The 20,512-nt window shown below is 34.5% G+C and overlaps 1 protein-coding gene across 1 annotated transcript in view; it reads left to right on the top strand.

The window, feature by feature from the left end:
• The window catches only part of ADGRV1 (adhesion G protein-coupled receptor V1), a 529,718-nt gene that overhangs the window by 327,364 nt on the left and 181,842 nt on the right, over positions 1–20,512 (top strand). The window contains exon 84 of the mRNA XM_025992909.2: positions 13,543–13,659. Within this exon, the coding sequence (XP_025848694.2) occupies positions 13,543–13,659 (117 nt within the window). The remainder of the gene's footprint in view (positions 1–13,542; positions 13,660–20,512) is intronic.

Genomic DNA, 20,512 nt, shown 5'->3' with positions numbered 1-20,512 from the left:
TTTTTTTTTTTTTTATAACTTTTATTAAGCTTCAGTTTCCTCCTCTGAAATATAAAATGGAGGCAGTGATCTCTAAATTGCATGGGTTATTTAGGGATAAGATGAAATAACGTCTTGTAAGGCATTTAGTATAGTACCTGGCATGTAATAACCATTCATTAAATGGTAATTATTATTATTGTTATTATTACTGATATAAATAAATGAGTGCTTTTTTGGCTCTATACCAGATGAAAAAGACTAGTCTTGGTGGTAATGCATGACTCATAAAGATCTCTTCCTCAGAAAGAAAATTACTTAGAAAAGAGAAGAATAAAAAACACAATAAAACACCTCTAAAAAATTCTGAAAGAGGGGCTGAGTTGGTTTGTTTTGTTTTTGTTTTGTTTTGGCAAATTCTACCATTGTTTCTTGCAGAATGGCCTTTTAAAATGTCTTTATTTGTGAGGACAGATATGCCAAGCAGTCTACCTTTACCAAAAATGAGCTATGACAAAAATTGTGATATGTATAAGGGTTTTTTTAAATGATAATTACCAACAGTTGATTGACTGAAGTAACATACTAAAACAAATAACTTGGGCAGCCTGGGTGGCTCAGCAGTTTAGCGCTGCTTTCAGCCCAGGGCGTGATCCTGGAGACCCGGGATAGAGTCCCAGGTCGGGCTCCCTGCATGGAGCCTGCTTCTCCCTCTGCCTGTGTCTCTGCCTCTCTCTCTTTCTCTCTCTGTCTCTCATGAATAAATAAATAAAATATTTTAAAAAAATAAATAAAATAACTTAATCTGACTATGTACATATACAATCTAAGTGGACACTCCCAATCTCCATCTGCTTCTGATTCTGAGTAATAGTGACTGATTTCCTTAAAGGTATGTGTTTGTGGATTTTAATTATTGGATGTCATGAGAAAACGACATGCTTAATGTTCTGCCAATCTTGTGTTATTTACAGCAGCAGGGACAAGGATATACTAAAGACCGGACATATACAGAATGTGCCTTTCGAAAACTGTAAATGTTGATTAATTTTGGTACTGTATTTTCACTATGGCAACTATAAAAAAAGTAATCATGATAAAAACCTGTTCAGACCTGTTTCTGACATTCAGGAGTTGCCAGAAACTATTGCATTGCATAATATACCTCCCTGACACACCTAAGGCATTCAGAGGTATATTTAATTTAGTATTCAAGGGTCTTGGATTCCATACATTTTATATAACTGTCAAAGTAAGTATAAAACATAGAGAGTTGGGATTTGTAGGAGAAGGAAGGAAGCAAGCAAGCTAGCCAGCTAGCTATGAATGTAACCATAATAGATTTTGTGTTCTGTGACATGGAGACCATAGGAAGGGCATCCAAAAATATTTAAAGTATTCCACTGAAAATAGTTATACTGTTGAGTGTAATGTTTTTAGTAAGAGTGAAATTCAGATTTGGTATTGACAGAGTATTTCTGATATTTAAACATTCCCTTAAAGGCTGAAGTAGTGAAAAAGATGCTAGCCCCGGGTGGGGCAGGGGGGTGGAGGGTGAAGTCGGGCAGGGGGAGGGGAGGGATAGTAAATATACTATGTAATCTCAAGGTAGTGAAAAAAAGATATGAGAAATTAAGTATGGCCTTATTCCAAGTGTTTTGTTTTTAGGGACATGCTACAGGCAGTCTCTACTGAGCAATAAAAAAAAAAAAATGATAACCTTTCCTTACAGTTATCTTTTCTTTTCTGGGTTCTACCTTGGTGCATAAGGAATTAACTATGATCATTGAGTTCAATTGATGTTTTATGTTTAGCAGTCTGTTAAAGTTTTTCAAATAGTTTTAAATGTTTCTTCAAATAATTTTAAAAGTTACACAGATAATGCTGATTAAAAGTTAAACAAAGGAGAGCCTGTCACCACAGAATGCATTAGTCATGGAAATGTCATTATACTTTGTGAATTCCATTATCATTGGCATTGCCACATTGGCAATGGCCAGTACATCAGCAGCATACAAAGTTCTCTTTGTCTTTAGCATCGGATTAATGTTATACACAATTTTCTAATGAAAGGGATTTTGCAGGCGTTAATGATTTACAAGTAGCAGAAATAATTTAGAGCTCAGCATTTTGTGTGTTTTTTTTAATCTTAAAATATCTTTCTTTTGTCATTGAAACAAATGTTTAAAACAGCTTACTCATCAGTTAACTTTGGAAGAAGAGAGTAAAAAAAACTTTTCTGATCAGGAGATGCTAAGTGCATTAGAAAATGAGAGCTATAAAAATTCACAAAATAGAGTAAGTGGATGATTTAGATTCAAATGCTGTTTAGTTACGCTCAAGACAGAGTACCATAATAATAGTAAATATTTTAGCTTCAGGGAAAATAGGAAATTAATAACAAGATCTAAAAGGTATTAATACCTGCAAGATTCTGCTTCAAGGCAGGATGAAATAATGGGGACCAGATTTACCCTCAGATCTGAAACAAATGAAAAAATGGAACAGTGTACAAAACAATAATTTCAATAGGCTAGCCATCAGGCAGTGGAAGGATAAGGATCTCTGAGGTATAAGAACAAACAGGGTGAGATTAATAATTTCCCTGGAATACTGTCTTATAGAATTTTCTAGACTTTGGCACAAAAAGGAGGAACTGAAGTGGAGTCTGCAGTCACAGAACTAAGGAGACAAGATGGGAGTCTGAGGAAACCACGGTGACTAAAGTTTTCAGACTAAAGTACTGGAACAGAAAGAACCCTGGAGGGGTTGCAAAGGGTTCTTAGTGTTCAGCTGAGTACTGACTAGCCCATGTGTATGAGGAAATGACCCAAGTCTAAGAAAGCATCTCCTAAAAGGCAAAAGAGAATAATGGGAGGTGCTTACACAAAGACAAGAATAGTGTCTTTTCCCACTATTAAACTAAAAAAACCACAAGATCCACAAACACTTGGGTAGAGTACACAGAAGGATCTTGCATCAGCCCTGTTAGAATGAGCAGCCTGAGCACTAGGCCCTGCCCAACACATCTTAATAGCAAGAATTAAAAAGACCAAACTGCTTCCACATGCATCCTAGGACAAAGCTCAAAAATATAGGAATACAAATATCCAACACCCACAGGGGTAAAATCACAATGTTTGATATTCAATAAAAAACTATAATACATGATGAAAGGCAAGAAAATATGACACAAAATTAAGATATTAAAACAATAAATCAACTAATACTGAAATTTTTCAGGTGTTAGAATTGGCAGACCACGACATCAATACATTTATGATGGTTGACTCTATGCATTCAAAAGTTAAGCAGAAACATGGTAGGTATTAAAAATAAACTAAATCAAAATTTTAGAAATGAAAACTGCAAAGTGTGAGATGAAAAGTACCCTGGTTGGGATTAGTAGCAGATAAGAAATAGCAGAAGGAAAAATAAGTAAATTTGATAAACAGCAGTACTAATTATTCTAAAATGAAAAAGAGAAGAGGAAGTCAGAATAAATCAACAGGGCACCCGTGAGCTGTGGTGAAAAAATTAAGCATTTCATATATGTGCAATTGAGATGCCAGAAAGAGAGGTGAAAGAACACTTAGTGGTTGGGCAAGGCATTTTAGAAAGTAATGATTAAAAATTTCCAAGTTTCTTAAAACTTTAAACACAATATGCATGAAGCTTAATAAACCCCAAACAGAAGAAATATGAAGAAACTATACAAAAGCATATCATGATCCAATTGAACAAAACCAACATACAGAGGAAAATCTTAAAAGCAACAAAGATTAAAACCAAAAAAAAAAAAAAACAAAAAACCCATACAGAGGAAGAAACAAAAATTACAGCAAATTTCTTGTCAAAATTATTTCTATAAAACATAGCAGAGCCTCTCTCTCTGTGTCTCTCATGAATAAATAAATAAAATTTTTAAAAAACATAGCAGAGCAATATGTTTAAGTACTAAAGGAGGAAAAAAAAAACAGTCAACCAAAATATTTTTAAGAATAAAGGTTGGGGGTACTTGGGTGGCTCATCAGTTGAGCATCTGACTGTTGGTTTCAGCTCAGGTCATGATCTCAGAGTCCTGAGATAAAGTCCTATGTCCGGTTCTGTGCTCACCAGAGAGTCTGCGTGAGATTCTCTCTATATATATCCATCTGCTCCCCCCTCCCCTCTTTAAATAAATAAATAAATAAATAAATAAGTAAGTAAATATTTTTTAAAAAAGAATAAAGGTTGAATAATATGTTTTCAAATGTACAATAGCTGAAAGAAATTATCACCAGGTAATTCTCAAGATGTAACAAATGAAAATTGAACAGCACGATGCTGGACTTAAACTTCAGCACACAAAATCAGATTACATGCAATTTAGAAGGAGATTTTCAAATTTAATAAAAAAGCAAGGCACAATTATACACTGCCTACAAGAAACACACTTCAAAACTTCAAATATAAAAACAGCTATAGGTTGAAAGTAAAAAGATGGGAAAAAATTGGATTGACTCTATTTAAACAACAAAGTAGATTTTAGAGCAAGGTGATACCAGAGAAAAAAAAGACCATTCCATAACATCAAAGGGGTCAGTTTATTGAGAGGATATAATTACCCTTAATATTCAGGTACTTAATAACTAAGCTTCCAAATATACCAAATATACTATGCAGGGCCACCTGGGTAGCTCAGTCAGTTAAACATCTGACACTTGATCTTAGCTCAGGTCTTGATCTCAGAGTTCTGAGTCCAAGCCCCACATTGGGCTCTATGCTAGGCATGGAGGCTTTAAAATATACTTTTTCATCAACTACTTTTTTTGTAAATTATATACATATATTTTTATATCATGCAAAAATTTATCAAACTACAAGGAATACCTGACAAATACACAATTATAGTTGGGAATTTAAAGACCTGTGTTTCAAAAATTGATAGAGATTTTTAAAAAGAACAGTTGGGAGAACAATTTTAAAATATAGAATATTTTAAAAGGTTATCATCCAACCTGACCTATTGAGATTTATAAAACACTCAAACCAACAATAGTAGAGTACACATTTTTATAAAGTACACACAAAACATAGGCTAGTAAATTCACAATGACTAAAGTTATAGAGAGTATGTCCTCTGACCACAATGGAATTAAACTAGAAATCAACAGAAGATCACTGGAACATCCTCAAACACTTGGAAACTAACTGGCACACTTACAAATAATCCATAGGTCAGAAAGAAATCAATAAGGAAGTTTCAAAGTATTTTGAACTGAATAAAAATGTAACAATATATCCAAATTTGAAGGATCTTGCTAAAGCAATATTAGGAGAAAGTCTATAGAACTAAACCGCCTATGTTAGAAAAAGAAGTAAGGTTTCAAAATATGACCACATAAAAAGAAAAATAATTTTTAAATTAAAAATACATAGAAGAAATGAATAATAAAGAACAGGGCAGAAATCACTGAGATAGAAAATGGCAAAACAATAGAGAAAAATCAGTGAGACCAAGAGCCAGTTCTTTAAGAAGATCGATAATGGGACCAATCTTTCAGAATGATCAAGAAAAAAAAAAAAAAGATCTGAATTACCAATATCAAAACAGAAAAGTGGCATCACTACAGATTCTAAAGATCTTAAAAGGATAGTAAGGGAATATTGTGTATACCAACAGATTTTCCAATTTTGGTTAAATAGAAAATTACTTAAAAAGACACATATTACCGAAACTCATTCAAGGAGAAGGAGGTTTTCTGAATAGCTCTAATATGTATTAAAGAAATTGAATTTATATTGAAAAATTTTGCCACTGAGAAAACTATTGTCCTAATGTGGGTTTTATTGATGAATTTTATCAAAAATTTAAGGAAGAAAAATTATGAATTCTATACAAGTTTTTTGGGAAAACTGAAAAAGAGGAAATATTCCCAACTCCCTAAAACTAACATTACCCTGATACCAAAATGAGACAAGGGGGATCCTGGGTGGCGCAGCGGTTTAACGCCTGCCTTTGGCCTAGGGCGTGATCCTGGAGACCCGGAATCGAATCCCATGTCGGGCTCCCAGTGCATGGAGCCTGCTTCTCCCTCTGCCTGTGTCTCTGCCTCTCTCTCTCTCTGTGTGACTATCATAAATAAATTTAAAAAAAACAAAAACAAAAACAAAATGAGACAAGGACATTACAAGACAAGTACTAATCAGTGTTCCTCATGAGCATTGATGCAGACATTCTTAATATAGTTTTAGCAAATCAGAAGGACAGTACATCACAACAAAGTGATAACTATCCTAGTAATGCAAAGTTGGTTTAATATTTGAATATTAATCAAATCAATGCATCATATTAACAAACAAAACTGGAATAAACGTTTTTGTGATTTCAATAGCAAAATAGTGTTTGCCAAAATTCAATATCTATTGCTGGTAAAAACTCCCAATCAAGTAGGGATAGAGGGGTGTTTCCTCTATCTCTAAAATGGCATCTATAAAAAAAATTCTATAACTAGCCTCCTACTTGTATTAATTTGCTAGGGCATCCATAACAAAATACCACAGACTAGATAGCTTAAATAAGACACTTATTTCCTTGCAGTCCTAAAAACTAGAAATCTGAGATCTAGGTGTTGACAGGGTGGATTTCATATTGAGGCCTCCCTCCTTGCTGTACAGATGTCTGTCTTCTCCCTTTGTATACACTTGGTCTTTCTTCTGTACATGTGCTTGCGTGTATTTTCTCCTCTTATAAGGAAACTAGTCATATTGGATGACAGCCCAACCTAAAGACTTCATTTTAATTTAATTATGTCTTTAATGACCTCATTTTCATATACAATTATATTCTGAGTTACTGGAGGTTAGGACTTTAACGTATGAATTTGAGGGGGGCACAATTCAGCCCAAAGAAATACTTAATGGTGAAAAACCGAATGTTTTTACCCTGAGATCAGAAAAAAAGCATGGGTATTCATGTTTGCCACCTCTTTTCAATATTGTATGTGTGTGTATACTTTATATCCATTGCCAACAAGTACGGTTAAGCAAGAAAAATAAATTAAAGCCATTATTATTAGAAAAGTAAGCAAAATTCCATTTATGCAGAGATGACATTAATCCTTTATGTAGAAAATAATGATGTTTTCTACAAAAGAGCTACTCAAACTAGCAAGTGTATTCTGTAAGTTTGCAGGATGGAAGATCAATATACAAAAATCAATTGTATTTCTATATGCTAGCAGTGAATATCAGAAATTAAACTTTAATGAAATAGCAATTACAATTCTCAAATACTTACTTAGAGATGAATCTTTTAAAAATATATGTAAGGACCTGTACATGGACAATTGCAAAACACTCCTGATAGAAATGAAAGAAAACCTGCTTTCATGGAAATGTACCCAGTGTTCACAAGATGGAAGAGTTGAACTGTTAATGTGACAGGTCTCAAGTAAACACAATTCCAATCAAAACTGAGCAGGCTTTTATTTTTGTAAAAGTCTACTCTCTAGTTCAAAAATTCATATGGCAATTCGGATGACTTGGAATAACCAAAATTTCTTTGACAAAGAAGAACAAGTTACATTCTAAAGCTACCTATTTTCAAGAATTATAGCTACCGTCATCAAGATGAAGTGGTATTGGTGTAAACACAGACAAATTGATTGGTGGAACAGATTAGAGAGTCCAGAAGCAGACTCCCACATATATAGGCAAAAATATAAAGGTAATTCAGTAGAGAAAGGATAGTGTTTCAGAAAAAATTATACCAGAAGGTTGGATATCCACATGCAAAACAAAAAAGCTTTGGACCATGCTTTGCATTATATTCAAAATAACTCAAAATTGATCAAAGACCTAATTTTAAAACTTAGAATTATAAAACTTCTAGAAAAATATATGGGAAAAACCGATGTGAATTTGTGTTAGGCAAAGTTTCCTTAGCTATGATGTCAGAAGTATAAGCTTTATAGCTTATAGGTCAAAAAGTATGGTTCAATGAACAATTGGGTTTCACCAATGCTAAAAACTTTTGTTCTTGGGCAGCCCCGGTGGCGCAGCGGTTTAGTGCCGCCTGCAGCCTAGGGCATGATCCTGGAGACCTGGGATCGAGTCCCACGTCAGGCTTCCTGCATGGAGCCTGCTTCTCCCTCTGTGTCTCTGCCCACCCCCCTCTCTCTCTGAATAAATAAATCTTAAAAAAAAAAAAAAAAAAAAAAACTTTTGTTCTTCCAATTACATTATTAAGAGAATTTTTGAAAACAAGCCACAGAATAGAAGGAAATATTTGCAAATCAAATATCTGAGGAAAGACTTGTATCATGAATATAAAAAGAACTCCTAAAACTAAATAGTAAGAATACAACCGAATTTTAAAAATAGGCAAAAGAGGGATGCCTGGGTGGCTCAGCAGTTGAGCGTCTGCCTTTGGCTCAGGACATGATCCCTAGTTCAGGGGTCAAGTCCCACATTGAGTCCCACATCAGGCTCCTTGTGAGGGGCCTGCTTCTCCCTCTGCCTATGTCTCTGTGTGTTTCTCATGAATGAATAAATAAAATCCTAAAAAATAAATAAATAAAAGGCAAAAGAGCTAAACAGGCATTTCTTCAAAGAAGAGATACGGATTGCAGTTAGACACATGAAAAAATTATCAACATCATTACTGATTAGGAAAATACATATTTAAACCACAATGAGGAACAACACATACCTATTAGATAAGAAAGGCTAAAATTTTTTTTGACTAACTAGAACCAGTTTTAGTGAGAATGTGGAGCAGCTGGACACTTATATATTGCTGGTAAGAGCGGAAAATGTTACAACATTTTGGAAAATAATGTATCAAATCCTAAGAATATTAAATGCACACTTGTCATAGGATCTAGCTATTCCCCTCCTAGACATTTATTCAAGAGAAATAGAAAGCATATGTCCATACAACGACTCATGCATTCATAGCTACTTTATTTGTAAAAATAAAAAACTGGAAGCAACCCAAATATCCATCAATAGGTGAAAGAATACATAATTAAAATACTACTAGAGAGGTACTATGAAGGTCATGAGGAAACTTTTGGGAAGAATGTATATGTTAATTATCTTGATTGTGATGATAGTTTCACAGGTGTATATATGTCAAAACTTGTTAAACCATACACACTTTAAACATGTACCATTTGTTGTCTGTCAATCATACTTCAGTAAAGCTGTTTTAAAAATGATATGCTCAAACCCATGATAGGATCTGTACAAGATAATGAGTACTTGCTATGTTTTCTTTAAAAAAAATGTATTTCAAAATAATTATAATAGAGAAGAAGATCAAATCATTGCCTCTAAGGAGTTGACAGTTTTCCAAGAGATTAAGGCTGCTTTTATCTAATAGTTGGGAGAATTGAAGTTTATAGGAAAACCAACCCTTCTGTTAATAAAATCCTATTTTAAAAATTCAGAGGAGGGAAAATTTGTTTGTGGTTAAAAGAAAATAGCCATATAGCCATGATAGAGTTTACATTTCAACCATGGCTTGAAAAATAGACATAATTTCAGCAGGGAAAGAAGATGAGAAACAAATTCTAGGTAGGAGAAGGAAGAAGAAAAAGGCAAAGAGATGATGGAACATGTTTTAGGAATAGCAATCAGTACACTTGGAGTAAAATGTTTGGAAAGGTCTTGTGTAAGATAAGCATAGGAAAAGTATGTGGGGCAAACGGGACTTACAGGCCAAACCAAGACAATTCTTCTCCTCTGAATATTTCTTTGACTCTCACAGGCGGAATTAATCAATGTTGACTGTATTCCCCTAGTATTTTACTCCATACCCTGTGATAACACCTGTCACATTTTATTGCATCTTATGTGTGGCTCTTCTCCTAGGCACTCTCCTATTAGAAAGGACATCATTTGGCTCATTACAAATGCTCAATAACAAGTGGTTTCCCACTTTAAAAAATAGAAAGGTCTAGTAGCTTATCATGATCTCAGGTGGGTGGAATTTGAACTGGTCTTGTAAAAACTGAGTAGTTTTTGGATGAGGTGGAGAGTATAGAGAAGTGCATTTCATAGGTAGGAGTTAAAATATCCATAGTAAACAGGGGGAGGGGTACGGAGAATTGATATTTACAGGAGAATTTATTTTTATTATTGGTTATTATTTAGCCCAAGCAAACAAAGACACATCTCTATATTTAAAGTGAAAACAATACATAAGTACAGTAGAGCTCTCATCAACCAGAAGCAGCAAAGAATTTTATAAGTCACTAACAAAATAGATCAGATACTCTCTGTGGAGCTATTTTTTTCTCTTTAATTAAGAGATATATATGTTGTACAAGTATAGAATTAAGAATAGTATTATATTTTCTGTTGGCATTGAGTTCTATTGTCATTATGAACCTGTGGTGGGTTATAAACCATTGAATAAAAAGGATTGAGAGGGGCACCTGAGTGGCTCTTTCTGTTAAGTGTCCAACTCTTGATTTCAGCTCAGATCATCATCTCAGAGTTGTGAGATGGAGCCCTATGTCAGGCCCTATGCTCAGCACAGGGTCTGCTTGAGAGTTTTTCTCTCTCTCCCTCTCTCTCTCTCTCTTTCTTTTCCTCTGCCCCTTCCCCTGCATGTGCATGCTCTCTCTCTTTCTAAAATAAATAAATAAGATCTTTTTTTAAAAAAAGAATTGAAAAAAATTGGTGTAATAACAACGACTTCACATCATTAACATGTGGGTTATACAAAAAAATAAGGGAAGATGTGCACCTTGCTGCCATGCCACCATATTTTCCATCTCACATACACAGCATAATGCTTTGTAGGTAGTAGGTACTCATCTACTTACTGAATGAAGCAATACATGAGTGACTGAGAACCTCTGAAAAAAAAACTTTTTCCTGTTCATGGGGTGTTTAATGCATCCATAGACTGTGAAGATAACCTTTTTTCTGGTCATCTCTGTGAGTTTGAGTGAAAGAACGTGGTAAAAGTTCATTTCTTCTGAGGTTATATGCCTTAAAGATATGTGTGCTAAATATGCAGGAAATGGCATTTTATTTTACTTTGCCATTTAATTTGTATTACAATCCAATTTAATTTAATTTTAGATAAGCCTAGTTACGTGTAATTGCTGGTTCTCCCAAGTATTCTTAGCTCAACCTTTTTGTAGCAGTGTGCATTGTGACAGGTCAGCCTTCTCCTGTTGACTAATCTCCTCCCATACAGATAGAAGTATTTCTCATAATTTAAAGAACATTCTGGAAGAATGTTCATAGTTAACAAAAGTAGATTTGTAACTAGTATTTTTACGACTTAGATAAGGAAATTAAAACATAATGAAATGTGAAGAAGTCATACATTAAGAAGAGAGTTTGGGGTATCAAAACTATTCTGAGAGTAAATGCAGTTTAAACAATAACCTGTACTAATTTCTTTCAAAGAAAAGAATTTCTTAAGGTAATAACAATTATTCAAATTAGCATACCGTTTATAAATAGTTTCATAGAATGGTTAAAACTAAGTATATTCAATTACGGTTTGGATTACACCATTGTTTTACATAGCAAACTGTTCAGGTTGATTAGAACAAAACCATCAAATAAACTTAGACACAACCCATATTATAGAATATGAATTAGGCTCAAATTTATTTTAGGTACACATATAAAATCTTTAGAGAAATAGACCCCACTTTGAAGAAAGAAAGGATATAAAAAGTTTTAAAAAAATTTTTTTTGGCTGAATCTCTCAGTTTGTGCATCCAACAGCTTTTAAGGCAATTTTGGTGCTTAGTATTCAATGTTAGTGTTTTAGTGAAAGTGCTCAGTGAATATTTGTGGAATTTAGGAAGAGTAAAATTATGATCTATAATATATTACAATTCAGAAGTTAGCAGATAAAATCTAGGAAAATCTACGCATGTTTTCAAAATAAGCTTTAGTAACTGAAAAGCTGCTTATGATATGTCCTAGAAAGGCAAATTTGTTGACTTTATTTTTTCAGGGAACTCATTTGTACCAGACTATTAGGAAATAGTGAGACATAAATTTCTACCATCTGCTCTTTAAAAAAAAAATACTGTTGTGTTAAAATGCTCCAAATCCAGAGCTAAATAAACAAAAAGTTGAGTCAAGAATGCTTCTCATTTAAACAATAATCCTGGGGGACGCCTGGGTGGCTCAGCGGTTCAACGTCTGCCTTCAGCTCAGGACATGATCCCCAGTCGGGGGATAGAGTCTCATATTGGGATCCCTGTGAGGTGCCTGCCTTTTCTTCTGCCTATGTTTCTGCCTCTCTGTGTCTCTCATGAATAAATAAATAAATTTTTAAAATAAAAATAAAAAATAATCCTGGAATCCTGGGGTGATAAGGGTGTTAGAACATATCTTTTTCATCTTCTTCCTACTACTGATGAAGAAATTAGTCCCATAAGGGTAAACTGAGTTTAGTGTCTATAGCTTAAAAAAAAAAAAAAAGGGAAAAGGGTTTTTTTTTCTTTTATACCTGGTACAGTAAGCACTCAAATAATTTCCAAGAGGGAAAAGTCACTTCAGCATGGCATGAGATATATATCATTGTAAATTTTTTAATTAGCGTTTTGGTTTCTTCTTTAATTGACTAAGTAGTCTGGTGACGGTGAGTCTTGCCCTGCAAAGTGGAGACGTTGGGAGCATGTAAGGCCTCAACCCAGATCCTGACAAATTCACCACAGTGATGCTACTACCATAGGGCCACCATTGGGTAGACATTTTCAAGGAGATTTAATGACACAACCTTTGGAACAAAGGAATTGGGGAGGCATATTTCATTTGAGAATAGAAATAGCACTTAGTTCTATTGTTCTAATTTGGTTTTGAGCACATTATTTATTTTTTAAAAAATTCAAACAGACTTAAAAGTATTTGTGTTTCCTTCTCAGAAGTGAGGTTTTGAAGCCTAAGTCAGCTAGTTTTCTTCTTGCAACACCAGTCTGTCTTTTTGGAATCGATCATTCTTTCTTTAAACAATCATTTATGGAACATTTGTATATTCCAGGCATAGGAATAGCTTATTAAAATGTAAAATATAAAATCAAAAAGGCTTGGCCCTAAAAAGGGAGTTTATTCCTTAAGAAGTTATGGTATACTAATTGCTTCAAATTGTCCCTTCCCATCTCCACTTGTCATAACAAAACTTACCACAGTAAGCACATATAAAAAATACAAAATGGTAGAACCCCCAAGAGTGTTTCACCTCATTTATTTATTCATTTATTCAACAAGTATTTATTGAGTATCTACAGATGACAGTAGCTACACTTGTGGTGAACACAGCAGGTATAAATTCATCAAAACACCAAGTTGTACACTTGAAACTAATATAACATTACATCAACTATATTCAAATAAGTGGAATAGAGAAAATAAATATAAGAATCTATGCATTGCCATTTTTTGAATGACTGCTCACCATCGCAGTTTGAGCAACAGATCAACTATTTTCCCTTTGAGTCATTGAATCCTAGGTTCTGATAAGAAAACAGCTTGTTTTCTTAATATTCTTGATTAATTTTAACATGATTTTAAAATACAGGTATTTGTTTCTTACAGGTTGCGTTTCTGGTGTCCGCATATGCAAGTCCCCAGCTCACGGATGAAAGCTGTTCGGCCGTGGCTGCTGTCACACATTATCTGTATCTTTGCCAGTTTAGCTGGATGCTCATTCAGGTTGGTATTTCATTTCCTCCTCCCCACTCCTTCTACTTTCCAGTGACTCTGCATGGAGAGTCTTCCTACCTGCTATTCTTTATGCTGAAATGGAAATGATTCCATATATCCATTACCACATTCCCAGGAGATCAGGGGAAAGAAAACTTTATAATCCAAACAACATTAGAAACGCCTGAGTGGCTCAGTTGGTTAGGCATCTGCCTTTGGCTCACGTCATGATCTCAGGGCCCTGGGATCAAGCCCCGCATCCGGCTTCTTGCTCAGCAGGAAGTCTACTTCTCCTTCTCCCTCTGCTCATGCTTGCTCACTCTTGTGCCCTCTCTCCCTCTCTCTCTCTCTCTCTCTCAAATAAATGAAATAATTAGTTAATAATTTATTAATAAAATAAATCTTAAAGAAAATAAAGAATGTATAGTGAATTTGGGGAAATGAGAAGAAACATAGTAGGGGCAGAAATAAGGGAGTGGTAGGAGATGAGGCTTGTGATGTGGACCCACAAGCCCAATAAGGAATATGAACTTTTTTCTAGGGGAGGTAATAGAATTAAATCACATGATAACATTTGTATTTTGGAAATATCTCCCTGTTTGTAGTGAATTGGTGACAGAAGAGTTGGCATGGGAACTAAGCTGTTTCCATGCAAAAGAACAAGGTGGTGTGAAGCTGGGAGTGGCCAAAGCAGCAAAGGGAATAATATAGCTTTTGAGATTTCTTTATTTTGTATAAAAATAAATATACTTTGTATATTTATACATATAAATATAAAATAAATATACTTTGTATAAAGTATATTTATTATTTATACAAAGTATAAATTTATAAAAAGTATTATTTAAACAAAATATACTTTGTATAAAAATAAATATAAAATAAATATACTTTGTATAACAATAGAATGTAGAGATTGGTTAAGAAGAATACATATGGTTGAACCAAAAATGTTCCCCAGGTTTCTGGTGTGAGTGGCTGAATGGATGGTGGTGCTTTGAACTGAAATAATGACACCTGGAAATTGCAGGAAGGAGGATGAGAATTTTAGGACATACAGAGTGTGAAGTTCCTCCAGTGGGAATTGTGAGAGAAGTGGGATACACAGGACTAAGTCTCAGAATGGAGGCCCAGGCTATATAAATACTTTAGAAAATTGTTGACTTACAGTTGAAAGGTAAATCCACTGCTTTGGAAGAGAGAAAGTACAGGGTGAGAGCTGAAGAGTTCTAGTATACTCTTCAAGAAACTAGTAAATGTTGGGAAGAGACTTGAACTCTTCCTTTTCTGACTAAAATCCCAAATTCTCCTTATTGTCCTATGCTGATTTACTTGATAAAGAAGCAAATATGAAAGTTGGATCCAACTTGTCAATTAAATGGCTCAACTAAATGAAATGCTGCCTTTGGTGATGCTTTCTACATAATAGAATTGTGAAATCTTTCACATGATAGAAGTTGTTTCATATGTGTTTTTGAGTATGCTTGTGAACTATTTTATGTAAACAGATGCATTCAGTCATTTGCATATTCTTTTCTTCTTGTTGAATAAAAGGGTGTGGGGTTTTCACTGTACAGCAATAGCAAAAGCATGTGAGAATACCATAGTGACTCGTGCAAGGAATATTTTCCCAGGTACGATATTATAGTTGTATGCAGAACTGAACTGAGTTACTTAGTTAATAAAAGTAGTTGCAACAATTAGAGCTCTGAATCTGGGTTTGAATTCTGCTTTTGCCACTATCTTTGTAACCTTAATCAAGTTACTCTTCCAAGGCTTTGTTTCTTAATCTGCATGTGATAATAATTCCTTCTTCATAGAATTGTTACTTCATGGGTCTTAGATAGCTCTAATAATGGGAAGTTTATGGTGTTCTCAGAATCCCCCCAAATTAAAAAGTAAAGTTAAATCTAAAACATATAACATAAAACTTAATATTTTCTGAAATCAAAATATTTGCTAGACTCTCAGCAAAATTTTTTAAGAGTTTATCAATGCTGAACTTCTTATGTGCACTTTGTACATGTTGTTATTTATCCACTTGGACTGAGGTCCCCAGGGTTATGTGGATGATCTTTGTCCATGTCCCTGACTTACTCAGTTTTTGATTAATGACTCGGATGAAGACACAGGAAACTGTCTTATCAGGTATACAGATGATACGGAGCTGAAAAGACAGCTGAAACAGTGAGCTACCTGGGTTAGGGATGCAGATAGAATCAATATAGAGAAAGTGCTGTGACAGATGGAAAACTGGAGTGAAAGAGACATAATCGGATAGGGGTTAGGATGAACAACTTGAAATATTAATTTAACACAAACTTATTAGCAATTTAATGTGTGACCAGATTGCTTAAAACAGTAACTACAAAAACAACACAGACCTAGGTTACATTAATAACAGCTTGGGGGGATCCCTGGGTGGCGCAGTGGTTTGGCGCCTGCCTTTGGCCCAGGGCGCGATCCTGGAGACCCGGGATCGAATCCCACGTGGGGCTCCTGGTGCATGGAGCCTGCTTCTCCCTCTGCCTATGTCTCTGCCTCTCTCTCTCTCTCTCTCTCTCTCTCTGTATGACTATCATAAATAAATAATAAAAAATTTTAAAAAAAAATAACAGCTTGGAAGCAGGTGAAGGAATCGTGATTACACTGTAATCTACAAATGTTCAGGACAAGCTTGGGACCCTGTAACTACTTTTATGAATCATGTTTCACCAGGAGCATTAAACAGCCAATGAGAAGTTGGAAACAGTCCTGTAAGAAACTCTGAGGTTGCTGGAAATAACTAACCTGGAAAGAATTTAGAGTGATGTGATGGCTGTCTACAAATACTGGAAGGGCTGCTCCAGGAAGGAAAGAGTAGACTACAGGTCCATTTGGAGGAATGGAATAAATGGGTAAAAAATTAGAGAAGCAAAACAATTTTTTTGAAGCAAATTTTGATTCAATTAAGAACTTTGATAGCCAGTAAAACTGTCAAAATTGAAGAGGCTGTTCCTACAGGCAAAAAGCATCCCGTCAATGAAGTATATTCAAGCAGGGGGAAATGACCAACTTTCTTTTTTTTTTTTTTTTTTTTTTTTAAAGATTGTATTTATTCATGAGAGACAGAGAGAGAAGCAGACACAGGCAGAGGGAGGAGCAGGCCCCATGCAGGGAGCCTGACGTGGGACTCGATCCCAGGTCTCCAGGATCAGGCCCTGGGCTGAAGGCAGCACTAAACCACTGAGCCACCCGGGCTGCCCCAATGACCAACTTTCAAACATGCTTTTCTGCTTTGGGAGAGCAGTAGATGGGATCGCATATAAGATTTCATCCAACTTAATAGAGACTGGTATATTCTATATCTCTTTTTCCAGTCTTAAGTAAATAAAATTGTGGCTGATGAACATTTAGGAAGCTAATTAGATTTCTTTATGGCTAATGGTTAGGAAAACTATTTAAAGTACCAGTGAAGTTTAATGTATTTCAGATGGTACACCACACATTTTTCATGGTTTGTGGTGTACCACAAGAGGAAAATTCAATAACTTGTGATTCTAGGTAGGATACATCTAATGAGTTATTTTGTGGGAAGAAGTTGTCACTTTACCAACCTGTGTTTTCCTATTTATAAAATAGTCTACTAAAACCTTTTTTTTTTTTTAACTAGAATCCATTTTTAAAACATTATGTAAAAGATTAGGCTCCTGTTAATACAATCCTGCTAGTCAATTAGGGCGAAAATTTTTTGAAAAAAATATTAACATTTTAGTGATTCTACTTCATATTTTTTAAAAGATTTATTTGTTTATTTGATAGAGAGGTGAGAGAGAGAGAGGTCCAGTGGGTGGGGAGGGGCAGAGGAGAGGGAGGAGCAGGCCCCCCCATGAAGCAGAGAGCCCCATGTGGGGCCTGATCCCAAGGCCCCAGGATCATGACCTGAGCCAAAAGCAAATTCTCAACCAACTGAGCCACTCAGGAGCTCCTCTACTTCATATTTTTAACAATATAGGAGAGAATTTAATATATGTATGTGTGTGTGTAGCTTATGACAAAAAGTTAACCATTAACTTTTAATCACTGGGCTTAACATAACAATTACTGTTTATTTTGATCTGTATTATATCTTCAATCTTAGAAAAAATGTGCTTAAGTGACTTTATCTTAAACTTTTACTTTTCTGTCATATACTTTTGATACATTATAATGAAATTGGATTGTATTTCAGATTAGCTAATGGAAGATTTTATTGGTAAACAAGTTACGTGACTTTTCTAAGTCTAGATTTTCTTATCTGAATAATCGAATTCATAGTAACAGTACCTGTCTTTGGGGATTGTGGAAAGATAAAATGAATTCTTACATGAAAAGAGCTTGGAATTGTGCCTGGCACAGACTCTACACTCCATACATATTTATCATATTTATGCAGTATTATTGGTTAAGCAAATATGAGTGACTAATATTTCATAGATTTTGAAACATATTGAAAACTCTGCTTTTCTAATTTAATTTACACTTTTTTTTTCCAAAAGGGAATTTACTTGATAATAGCGGAGAGAGACTTAGAGTGAGGCAAACACCAACTAGCCATCCCGTTCCAGCAAGCTAAATAAATAACCTCTAACTCTTACTAAAGTACATGCGTGGCTCATTGTGGGATCTGCAGCTTGTGACCTTCACTCTGTGTCTTTAGGCCTCCTCCTTTTTCTGACAGAGAAGGTATACCATGCATAATGGGACTATAGTAACAAATTATCTTGCTTATTTTTTTAAGCAAACAACTCTATTCCCTGTGAGGCCATGGAACTTGACTTATCCTTCTGTTTGCTCATCATGTAAAATCATCCTGTGAAATTACTGAAATAATTTCCCACTTCCTTAAGACATCAGGTCTTGCTACTTTGAGAAAGACTGAAGAATTTAGTCATATGTTTACTCTATTTTCCTAGTTTTTATTGTTCTATCTTCATTTCCTTTTTCTATTTTGACTTGCTTTCATTTTAGAAATAGCATATATAATGGTATAAAACATAATCAGACACTGAAGAGAAATATAAAATGAAAAATGCATGTTTCTCCCTGTTTCACACACTCTCCACCCTCTGCTTTACCCTCAGCCCTATTCCCGAGGGTAAACACTGCTAATGGTTTCCTGTGTATCTTTCCAGAAATATTCCACAAGTATACAAATGTTTATAAATATATAAAAAGTACATATGTGTATGTTCTTATGTGTAGGTATAGTGTGTGTATATATATTCACTTATATATAGTACATACAAGTTTATATATATACATTTATCAAGTACAGATATACTTTTTTCCCACTCTATAATATGGTTATTCCATAGTTTATTTTTCTAGTCTCTTATTTTTTTTCTAGTCTCTTATTAATGAAATGCTAGTTACTTCCAGTTATTTTTGCTCTTATAAACAATGTTTCCCTGAACATCCTTGCATCCTGAATATTTATTTACTTATGGAATATTCTTAGAATAAATCTCTAGAATTTATGCCTTTACTATTAACATTTATATGAAATACACGATGAGTTGGACTTCTAGAGCATGAGTTAATCGACGAAGGAAATAAATCACAAGAAAATTATTTGAGGTATAGTATATAATGTAGGTAAACAGAAACTTAATTTTTTGTGTAATCATTTGGCCCAATTTTATGATCATTTCCTGTCACCAAATCTTATAGCAATCTGCTTCAATTATGAACTTCAGCTTGCTCTTGCAGTTTGTTGATTGCATGCTGAGGGAAACAGTATAATATTTTATTTTGAAACTAAAGCTTCCTTGAAGAACATATTTTTTAAATGGTAGAATAAAGTTAGAAATCATTCTATAATTATACTTGACCATTTACATCTTGTGTCTTAGTTTTTTGGTAAAAATCAGACTATGAATAAGCAAATACACATTTTATTCCTTAGTAAAAAGGCTACTTAGTGCCAGGGATTAGCAACAAGTAGAGAAATGCTAAAACTAGCCATGTTTTTCCTTTGTCACTGATTTAATTGGGTAGGCAGTGGGGGGAAAAGGGGCGGAAGGTGACATCAAAGATATTAAGGACAACAGACTGGTAATTACCTAGATAAAAATGACATACCCAGGAAATACTGAATTATCCAGTCCTCAGAAAGCCTTGTAATTTATCTCATGCAAAAGTTGCTAAGAAAGAGAGGGGATAACTGGAGCAAGGACATGTGGTAACATTTCTTAGACTTCTCTGAAATGAGTGACTAAGAATGGATGATAATGACAGAATTAATAGCATCCATGATCTCTGACTAAACTTGATACTGTAAATCAGCCCAAGGTTCGTGGTGATACAATTAATAGCCAAGTATTGAATAATAGACTAGATACAAATCCTATCCCACACAGCTTAAAAATGTATGTTCTAAAGGACTAGTATCCAAAAATGTAAGGGTTCAAGCAACCTATTTGGGGGGGGGGGGGGGTTGCAACCTATTTTTAACTAACAAAAAACAAAAGCATTTCACTTTTATATTTTACAAATATACTAATATACATTGTATTAGTATTTATTATATATTATATGAGTAAACTAATGAATTTGTGTTAATGGAACATATGAAAGCATAATTATAACCTATGATAATTTATTTTTTATTAATAATAAATTTATTTTTTATTGGTGTTCAATTTGCCAATATACAGAATAACACACAGTGCTCATCCCGTCAAGTGCCCCCCTCAGTGCCCACCACACAGTCACCCCCACCCCCCGCCCTCCTCCCCTACCACCACCCCTCATTCATTTCCCAGAGTTAGGAGTCTCTCATGTTCTGTCTCCCTTCCTGATATTTCCCACTTATTTTTTCTCCTTTCCCCTTTATTCCCTT

The sequence above is a fragment of the Vulpes vulpes genome, chromosome 14 (genome assembly GCF_048418805.1).
Source record: "Vulpes vulpes isolate BD-2025 chromosome 14, VulVul3, whole genome shotgun sequence".
Lineage (NCBI taxonomy): Eukaryota > Metazoa > Chordata > Mammalia > Carnivora > Canidae > Vulpes > Vulpes vulpes.
Note: the sequence above shows the minus strand (reverse complement) of the source record. Positions and strands in the feature narration are given on the sequence as shown.